Raw genomic sequence first — 9,991 nt, forward strand, 5'->3', positions numbered from 1 at the left:
GAGTCGCCTGAGGTTAAACTATGAATTGAGGAATTCAGCGACAGGAGAGAAGGAGATTACTGTTGGCTGACAATGAAAGTCTCCTCTAAACGAGTACACAGAGAGACGTCAGAGCGTCGGAATTTGATGATGCCGCGGAGATAGAGGAAGATAGGCTACTACAGAAATAAACCTGGTGAGCAAGAAATGTGCTACCTGCATTGTGTAATCTGTTGCAATTTCCTTCTCCAGCAGTTAAACCTCTTCACCTGTGCCTACAACTACATATGGTTGGCATATAAATTCCTACTAACACTGTCATGTAGCCTACTCAAGTGGCATGCGAACGGAGTTTTTCCACTCTTAAATTAATCAAGAATCGCCTAAGGACACGATTGTCACAGGATAATTTGGAGGCCTTTATGCTGATGGCGACAGAGAAAGAGGTCCTAATGAACTTGGATGCTGATGACGTGATAGACAGGGTTGCGGAGAAGAGCAAGCCCCTTCGCACCTTGTTAACTGCATGACGTTAATTAAGACACGTTTGTATTATGGAGTGGCTGCTCTGAAGATCTATTCTAGGCATTTTATTTTTATTTTTGGAGTTGTGCATTTATATATCCATGTTTTTGATGCAGTCTTTATGCATATTATAGTTAAAGTTCATCACCAATGGGGCTACAAAAGTGCGTGTTATTTCCGTGCGTGTGAAGTTATATCTGTGAAGGGGGCACGTGCACGCGCGTGCGTGCGCCCCCGTGTGGGCCGCTGGCGGGTGAAAATGCCAGGGCCGTTTTTTAATCCCAGTCCGTCACTGCTCCCCACACTGGCTATCAGTGGAGGGGAGGAAGTATGACCATATTTCTCATTTTGCTGATATTTCTCTCAACCATACGGTCTCAAACTAAAAAAAATATGTTGGTTCGTGTTTCTGCACTTCATCAAGGAAAATCAATTAATCAATCAATCAAACTTTATTTGTATAGCACTTTTCACGCAAGCAAATGTAACACAAAGTGTGCCAGAAGACCTGAGGGTTCGAGAGGGTTCATAGGATAAGAGAAAATCAGATAAATAAACGGCCATTAAGAGCTTTATAAAGTGTATTTTTTATGTGGGAGGCTATCACGTATTTTTAAACATCCAACATCCAAGTGCATAATGAACATTTCTAATACAAATACTTCTGTATTCATTTTTAAGTACAAAGGTTAAGTAGATACAACACAATAACATAACATTCATAACATACACATATATATATATATATATATATATCTTTTGCTACAGATACATTTTTTGAAACACATAGGAATACACACAATCTGACACATGTAAATAAACATGAAAAGTGCAAATGCTCTACAACACATGAAGCTGCTGGCCGGTTCATCTCTAAACACAGTGATCTCCATCACCACTCCAGACCCATGTCCGCTTTGCTCCAGACGTATTTTCCTCCTCTTTTTAAAAACATCTTCTCATCGAACCCGCTAAAGCAGATGGCCTCTCTAACGCCCACGTCCAGGATGGACTTAGACGGGTCCTTCCTGCCCCCCCTGCAGTCCAGAAACCGCATCTGTAGCAAGAGGGGAACCCGGGTGCTTAGAGCTCATCATACCACACCCTTCACTGCTTTCTTTGAAGAGGAAACCCACTGTTACTGAGGGTCAATGTGATTGGTCTCCTTGCATGCTGATGAGATTTTTTTTTTTCCATTCCATCAATACAAAGTTGACTTAAACTAAGCTAGTAATAATAGAATACATCAATTGCATGATTTTCAATGTAATAACAATGTTATATAATGGTAATTTAAATACTTACATATTCATCCAGGATGAGGTATGAATCACGCATCTTAAATAGAAAAAAGGGACAATAATTTAATATATGACCCTACATAAGTCCAGAACTGTATGAAACTGGAAATACAATTGTTTTAAATGTATTTGTATTTCATGTAATTGTATTTGTAGCATAAATGATGGTGGCAGAAAATAGCATAGCATTCACCCCTATTAGAGTTTAACCAACAGATAATTCAGCCATACTATACACCTGCTGGTATACACCTGCTGGTATACACCTGCTGGTATACACCTGCTGGTATACTATACACCTGTAGGCATACACCTGTTGGTGTACACCTGTTGTATGCACCTCTTCACACTCGTGGTCCTACCTTCTGATTGGACTCGGGTACGAGGCAGGTGACGCTGCTGTGTCGATCCAGGAAGTCCTGGAACTGCTCGGGGCTGATCACAAACCTCTCTGCCTCCCGCAAGGCGTCCTCCCCCGCGTTCTCCCCAAAGATCAGGAGGCACTGGAAGACCTGAACGCATCACACTAGTCAATACACACACCTGAACGTACAACACTGCAGTCAATACACACACACACACACACACACGTACGCGCACACACGTACATGCACACACGCACACAACACACACACACACACGCACACTTTACCTTCCATCGCACAGGGTTCAGGTGGGTGATTTGCTCGGCCATGTCCTCGTCGATGTTAAACGTGTTGATGACAGAGTTGATCTTGAACGCCACTTTGTACTGACGGCACCAGTCCCTGACTCTGTACAGGTTCTCCAGGTGGCTCTTCCGGCCCTGAGTTCTTCCAATCAGCTGATTGGTGTCCTCGTCAAAACTGTCACAGGAAACGGCCAAGATGTCCAGATGCTCACCTGATATTTAGACACGGACAGATGAGTTTTATTTTTGTGTTTCTGTTCACAGAAACGAAACTACCGACAACTTGAAGAAATGCCGCCACCTGCTGGTGCGTAGACAGAGTAGGCCTACAACAACATGAAAACAAATTACGTGTTTTAAATAAAAGTTTAACGGTGGTCAAAGGTCTACTTCGGTAAAAACGTACCGTACTTCTGGAACCAGTTTTCTTTGATCATGCTTCCGTTGCTGACCACACTGACGCTCGGCAGCTGGAGGTCCACTTTGCAGAACTGGACCAACCGTCCCAGGAAGTCGCCCTTCTCCTTCAGGAACGGCTCTCCGCCAGAGAAGTTGATCTTCTCCATACCTAGCAGAATAATAATTAATGTTTCATATTTTTTAAATTAATAAAAAAGAGATTTTTATCCTCTAGACAACGTATTTAGGTTTAGGATAGTGACGTGATCCTTTATTTTGAATACATATCTATAACTCTCTCTCTCTCTCTCTCTCTCTCTCTCTCTCTCTCTCTCTCTCTCTCTCTCTCTCTCTCTCTCTCTCTCTCTCTCTCTCTCTCTCTCTCTCTCTCTCTCTCTCTCTCTCTCTCTCTCTCTATATATATATATATATATATAAGTACATCCACTATATCTATATCTATATATGTATGTATAAATATGTCATTTTGTTTTGTAATTGTACCTGCTTCCTTCAGAAGTGTGAGTCCTTTCTTTGCCTCCTCCAAAGGCAGGACGAAGGACGTCTTCGCTGTGTGGAAACAGAATCCGCATTTATAATTGCACTTGCGCGTAAAGTGGTAATTGACGCTGGTGGGGGTCGTAGCAGGTCGTTCTTCCTTCTTTGTGTCCAGGGTCCCGCTCACGGACGAGGCTGGTCTCCAATCGAAGATAGAGATCAGACTCGAGATCATGGATTTGATAGTGCTCAAAAATCGCAAAAACATAATCGGCACCATGGTTCAAATTGGGAAAACGTATCAATGACTGCAGGAGCCGTTCTGCTCTTATTTAAAGGGGCTGCTCTTAAATAGTGCTGCAGGTTGTGAGATGCTTAAAGTTTCTGTTTACAAACAATGAGACACACCCCCCCCCCCATTCCATCAGATTCAGCATCATCTAGCCACGTCACCTCCTTGGCATCTACAACAGCTGATTACCATGAAATGAGAGTGAATCATAGAGTCCACTATCACTTTCTCTTTTCTAGAACCGATACTTAACAGAACCGAAACATGGTGTTCTGGCGCCCCCCCAGGCCGGTTCCTGCATTGCTTGCAGGGCAGTGACTTGTTTCGTTTCATATGAAACTGCTGTGGGTTTCAGCTGAACCTCCTCCTCCACAGGCCTGGAGTCCAGTGGACTCCTGATCACAGAGATGGCCAAACGCAGCATGTCTCTGCTCAGCCAGTGGTCGTCGCGTGTGTTCTCTATTGACCTGGATAAAAGAGGAGCTCTTCTGAACTTTGCTCTGACAGAAAAGCCGCAGCAGGCGCCGGAGACGTTCAGGAATATCCAAGAACGCTGCTACTCTGTGTTGGTGTGTGGAGACGACAGGATCCAGAGCGCCAGGTTCTACTGGGGACTTGAAGAGCTCCTGAGGACCGAGCTGCCTGCAGAGTGTGAGCTACTGCCGGTCAGCTCCTACCTGCCTCACGTCAAAGACTCTCTCATCAGAGGCTATTTCCTGAAGGACGCTTCAGAGTGCCCCTCGCTGACCAGGCGGGTGCTGGGGAGTCTGGGTCTGAGTGAGCAGGTCCAGGTCTGCTCGTACCTCAGGGGGGCGGATGGGGGGCGGTGGTCGCAGCAGCTGTGGTCCGGCTCAGAGAACCAGAACATGGACGTTTCAAAAACGTGTTATATTGTTCCCTCCGAGGAAGCTAACTACCACCCATCCGTCCTAAACATGGAGAACTCTGATGTGTTCTACTGTCGAGCGGAGGCCTCCAAGGTTCTGCAAGAGGTTTGTACTTCTGTTCTTATTGATTCACTAAACTTACAGTTGATTTATTTACTAAAGAGTAAATGTCTCCCTCACGTGGCAGAAAGGCGGATTACACCATGAACTGTTTTAATGAGGAGTCTCAAACCTTTGTCAATAATATAAATGTATGAAATGTCAAATAAAGAATAGGGTTATAAATTGTTTAAAAAAATCTACTATGGAGTAATATATTATCCAAATAATAAAAGCATATGCCTAATATACAAATAATTATGGAAAGATATTAAGTAAACTTTAATTTACTGAACGGTATTTTTAATATAAATATTTTCTATATTATTATTTATATTATTCTAAACTAATCTATTTCAAGCATAAAATCCCCCGTACCACACGCAGTCTATCAAACCATCGGATCGCATCCGCTGACCAACGCGTTGTGCTTCTGCTCCACAGAGCTGTGACATCATCCCAGAGTCCAGGGCCGTGCTGGAGCTGGTGGGCCAGACAGACGCGGCCAGACACAGTCCAGACTTCCCCGTGGTTGTCATAGAAGGACTGGACGCTACAGGTTAACAGCATTAGCTCATGGAGGAGGGGATGGCGGTCATTAGGCTGATGTCTGCAAGCCTTCCTGATTAGCTGACAGGCTGCTCTGCTCATGCAGTTATCTCCTAAATGAGCTCTTTGATGGCATTTCTCTTTTAGATCATGACCTCAGCCACAGCGTGTTACAGCATACCCAGGCAATCATATATTTTTATTCACAAATGCATCTCATCTTATTTTTGTCTATAGTTTCAATCCAACCACGTCCAAAATGTAATCAGAGTAGTCATTTCTACTCTTCTTGTATAATTAATTAATAATAACCGTTTTAAAAGGAAAACCTACTTGGAAACTCACCATTCCCAGTTCCATGTCTGACTTTGCCATGCCAGCTATTCTACCAGATATCCCATCTTGTCTTTCTCTTACATGGCCCTCCTCTTCTCCACCTCCTCCACCTCTCATCGCTCATCACAGGGAAGACCACTCTGACTGAGTCTCTGAGGGAGGCTCTGGGGGCCAGGCTGCTGCGGTCCCCTCCCCAGTGCCTCTCCCCCTGGAGGGCCGTCTTTGATCGGGAGCCTCCCCTCATCCGCAGGGCCTTCTACGCCCTGGGGAATTACATCACAGCGGAGCAAATAGGCCAGGAGGCCTCTCAGGCTCCCGTCATCATCGACAGGTAAGAGACAGCCGAGCGGGGCTGCGTGGGAACGTCCCAGCAGCCCGCCGCCGTCACAGGGGAGGGGCAGGGCTCCAGACTGCGACCAAATGGTCGCATTTTGCGACCAAAATTTGAGAGTGTGCGACTGAATTTTACATCTGGTCGCGCATGTGCGACCAGTAAATTTGCCCTTTTTAATTTTTTTATTTTTACACGTTAAACGTGGAAGGGGCGCGTCAATGAATCCGGAATCTGTAGCAGGCCAATGAGTGTGAGAAGGATAGGGAATGGCCACTGTAAGTGGCTCATGTGTGGAGGGGGAGGGTCATAGAGATTATCGAGCGCGGGAAACCGGCGCGGGTCTGTAAGAAGGACAAAGATCTCAACCTGCCGTTCGAACAATGAGCAAGCAAACAATTGATCCATTATTCTGACCTGCGGCACTTGCGGCAAGTGCCACAGTCTACAGAGTCGGAGGATGATGACGATGATGATAACGAAGTTCGGAATATGAATATGAATATTTGGTTAGCATGTTGATTTACGGTGTGTGCCCCTAAAATTTCTGGTTGCACCCCTAAAATTTTCAGTTAGGGGCTGCAGTGCTCCTAGTGAAAAAAGTTAGTCTGGAGCCCTGGAGGGGGCTCATTGGGAGCCATCGCACGCACGCACGCACACACGCACCATGAATGCACGCACACACATGCACGCACGCACCATGAACGCAAGCACGCACGCACCGTGTACACACGCACCACGCACACGCATGCACACACTGTGGGACAGGGTGGGTGTGTCTCCGTCGCTGCGTGGGATGAAGAGTCTGTTCTGATGACCCATGATGCATTGCACCAGTTCCTTACCTAGGTGGCAATCTTGAACACGTTTTTGTGATCCTGAACTCCTGACGGGATGTTATGTTAGATCTATAATATAATATTATATAATCATTTATATTATTATCATATTGTTTTATGAGATTTTGTTTCATTTTCCTAAATCATATCTTTATAATACAAACACGTGTTATTTGGCTCAGCTTGCGTCTGTAAACTGAACATGACATCAGTGATGGTTGAGAAGCTCTGTCGTACGTCCTGGATGCATATCTTCTGATTTAGAGACTTTATTAAGACTCTATTCTATATCCATACACATACAAAGATGTATGTATTCTATCAGACACCATTCAATCCATCATCCATCCATGCCCATGGTCCCCCCCTCTCCCGCCCCTCTCCCCCCCCCCAGGTATTGGCACAGCACCGCCTCCTACGCCATCGCCACGGCGGTGAGTGGTCCGGTCTCCAGCCTGCCCCCTGAGGGGTCTCCTCTGTACCGCTGGCCCCCCGACCTGCTGCAGCCCTCGCTGGTGGTCCTGCTGACCCTCGACCCCCAGGAGAGGAAGAGGAGGCTGGAGGTCAGGGGTCTGGGCCAGACAGACGAAGAGCAGGAGCTCGACCACAACCTCCTCTTCCGGCTCAGGTGAGGTCCAACCTTAGGGGTTGTATATTACCACACACACACACACACACACACACACACACACACTGATTCACATACTGTATCACCACATGTTTGCAGCCCGACCTGCTGCCCTCCACTCCTCTATTCATAATCATTTTAGACCGTAGGATTTATTAATATGATGATTATTTTACATCTGTCCACTATCAATCTGTTTACAGAAGCGCTATCACCAGTCGCACATCTTCCTACGTGACCAGTATGAAAGGGTGTCATAGGGTGCCTGTGCACTCACACACTCACACGTTCACTCACTCAAACACTCAAACGTTCACACACTCACACGTTCACTCACTTACCCACTCACATACTCACACACTCACGCGTTCACACGTTTACACGCTCACTCACTCACACGCTCAAACGTTCACACAATCACACACTCACAACTCACACGTTCACACGCTCACATACTCACACGCTCACACACTCACTGTGAGGGGGGGGGGGGGTCCGCTGATGAGACGGAGCAGGTGATTAGTGGCTGAGGCTGTAAACCCACAGCCGGTGAAACCCCCAGACCTGCCAGGCAAGACTGGTCGATGCCCCCCCCCACCCCCCCCCACCCCCCCCCCCCAGCACCACCAGCAACACAAGCACCGCCGCCACCACCAGCACCACCAGCACCACATGAGCTTCACGCAGAACAGAGCCAGATGTTTGGGCCAGAGGAGGAGGAGGAGGAGAGTGAAAAGGATGGACGAGCGAGTGACACCCCACACAGCCCGAGCCCGACTCAGAGAGAGAGAGAGAGGGAGGGAGAGAGACATAGACAGAGAGAGATAGGGAGATGGGGAGAGACATGGACAGAGAGACGTAGGGAGAGAGTGGGGGGAGAGATAGGGAGAGAGAGTGCGAGAACTAGTGAGAGAGAGGGAGGGAGACATAGACGGAGAGAGATAGGGGGAGAGAGGGAGGGAGAGAGTTCCTCAGCAGCTCATTCCATCACGTCACCGTGGTGTTTGGTACACACAAGCCATTGTTCTTTCTTTGAGGGGGCGACTGGTTGAACTCAGCTGCTGTTCCTCCTCAGATGGTCCGGAGAAGCACGTCGTTTATCACTGTCAGACGATCTGACGAAACGCATCTCTTTCTCTCTCTCGCTCCACGATGCGTTGTAGGAGATTACATCTGATCCCTTACAACGTGTCTCTTACAGCTACCATTATGGATTTGATTAGAGCTTAACATCTTCAACATGTGGATATTCGTTTCTTCCCCCCCCCCCCCCCCCCCCCCCATGTGTTTCAGAGTGGAGGAGGCTTATCGGAGGGTGAGAGGCCCTGCTTGTGTCACTGTGGATGCCGGCTCTTCGGCAGACAAAGTGCTCCAGCAAGTGCTGCTTTTAATTAGGGAACACTGTCGCTTGTAAACACTGAACCCTCTGCCTCGCGGACAGCCCATGCAGTTCTGGGGTTGCAGTACCGCCTGTCGCCACTAGATGCCAGTAAGGTGTTACGCAGCAGTAGATGAAATGGAGGGGTGAGATGTGAATGGGCTAAGGGATTGTTTTTATAACAAGCAAGTGTTGCATCGCTAGAGGCCCGCATTTCCCTGTAAAATCACAACTTAGCTTTAGCCTCCCTCCCCCTGTTCTCCTTCCTCCCCTCTCTCTCTCTATCTCTTGCACACACACACACACACACACACACACACACACACACACACACACACACACACATACACACACACACACATGTCCTTGATTGGAGATACAGGAATAGGCATATCGCTTCTATTCTGATCCATCAGAAGACCTTCTTATTGATAACAATGCAGCATCCTTAGCATCAGCTGCTAACTTACCCGTGTTTAAGGACACAATATACAGTACCATTTTGCTAGTTCTGTGTTTGTTTTCAAAGATGTTAATTTAAAGTTTTATCCACGATAACAAGTGATTAAAAAGACCATTCCAATAAACAAAATGTTGAAGTGAAAACGTCTGCCTTGCTGCCTGTTCCTGTGTATCTCACCTGCTGTAAACGTGCGGTAAAGAGAAACAGACTCCATGCCAACCCTTCATTAAGTCTTCATGGCACATGAAGTCTGTGTTATGGCCATTACCACAGCCTGTGCTTCTATTCATCCACACAGGCTTCCTTCATGTGGTGAGTGACCGTCTTAACTACTGGATGATGTGTCCATCAGTAAGACGTTGTGGTCAGGGCCCTCATCTCTGCAGCACTCTGAAACTAAAACAATGTACTGTACATGATGCTCCTATTGGCCCCGGCAAGAGTGTCACAATACATCATCTTCCCCACACACACACACGCACACGCGCACACGCACACGCACACGCACACACACGCACGGCAACGTTGACTGGGGTGTCTCCTGTAAAGGTTTATACAGGGAGGGGGTATTGTATATTCCGGCCCGTGTGATGGGAAGATTAATTGGGGGTTTTAATAATTATGAGCTTGGCGACGCTGTGGGCCACAGAAGACAGAGTGGACCCATCTCTTTACGGCGATGCATCAGCAGAGAGAGCGTCCGCCTCACACCCCATTCATACAGCAATTAATGGAGCACTGTATATCAATGTCATCCCTCTGTCCCCCCTCCCACATAAGCACATTGGATTAGCCCCACCCCACTTCTCTCTCTCTC

At 47.0% G+C, this 9,991-nt stretch overlaps 2 protein-coding genes across 2 annotated transcripts; one reads left to right on the forward strand and one right to left on the reverse strand.

The window, feature by feature from the left end:
* Nucleotides 1-941: 941 nt before the first annotated feature.
* On the reverse strand, nucleotides 942-3,775 carry LOC311370679 (S-adenosylmethionine-dependent nucleotide dehydratase RSAD2-like). The gene is made up of 6 exons (XM_084489017.1): nucleotides 3,379-3,775; nucleotides 2,882-3,043; nucleotides 2,458-2,687; nucleotides 2,168-2,317; nucleotides 1,810-1,842; nucleotides 942-1,561 (listed from the first exon to the last, which is right to left on the reverse strand). Exons 1-6 carry the CDS (start codon nucleotides 3,650-3,652, stop codon nucleotides 1,397-1,399), a joined length of 1,014 nt encoding a protein of 337 aa, XP_084345143.1. The 5' UTR covers nucleotides 3,653-3,775; the 3' UTR covers nucleotides 942-1,396.
* A 264-nt stretch (nucleotides 3,776-4,039) lies between these two features.
* On the forward strand, nucleotides 4,040-9,317 carry LOC311370678 (UMP-CMP kinase 2, mitochondrial-like). Its single transcript, XM_084489016.1, has 5 exons — nucleotides 4,040-4,656; nucleotides 5,095-5,209; nucleotides 5,665-5,866; nucleotides 7,100-7,333; nucleotides 8,627-9,317. Exons 1-5 carry the CDS (start codon nucleotides 4,072-4,074, stop codon nucleotides 8,745-8,747), a joined length of 1,257 nt encoding a protein of 418 aa, XP_084345142.1. The 5' UTR covers nucleotides 4,040-4,071; the 3' UTR covers nucleotides 8,748-9,317.
* Nucleotides 9,318-9,991: the final 674 nt, after the last annotated feature.

This window comes from Micromesistius poutassou (genome assembly GCF_964030765.1).
Source record: "Micromesistius poutassou genome assembly, contig: SCAFFOLD_2750, whole genome shotgun sequence".
NCBI classification, from domain to species: Eukaryota; Metazoa; Chordata; class Actinopteri; order Gadiformes; family Gadidae; genus Micromesistius; species Micromesistius poutassou.

Excerpts from the sequence above, each read along its gene's own strand:
- LOC311370678 (XM_084489016.1), top strand. The coding sequence starts at position 4,072 with ATGGCCAAACGCAGCATGTCTCTGCTCAGCCAGTGGTCGTCGCGTGTG. Across the intron at positions 4,657-5,094 it reads CCTCCAAGGTTCTGCAAGAG|AGCTGTGACATCATCCCAGA; the intron begins GTTTGTACTTCT and ends TCTGCTCCACAG. Across the intron at positions 5,867-7,099 it reads GCTCCCGTCATCATCGACAG|GTATTGGCACAGCACCGCCT; the intron begins GTAAGAGACAGC and ends CCCCCCCCCCAG.
- LOC311370679 (XM_084489017.1), bottom strand. The coding sequence starts at position 3,652 with ATGGTGCCGATTATGTTTTTGCGATTTTTGAGCACTATCAAATCCATG. Across the intron at positions 2,688-2,881 it reads AAACTGGTTCCAGAAGTACG|GTGAGCATCTGGACATCTTG; the intron begins GTACGTTTTTAC and ends TCTAAATATCAG. Across the intron at positions 1,843-2,167 it reads TACCCGAGTCCAATCAGAAG|ATGCGTGATTCATACCTCAT; the intron begins GTAGGACCACGA and ends TTTCTATTTAAG.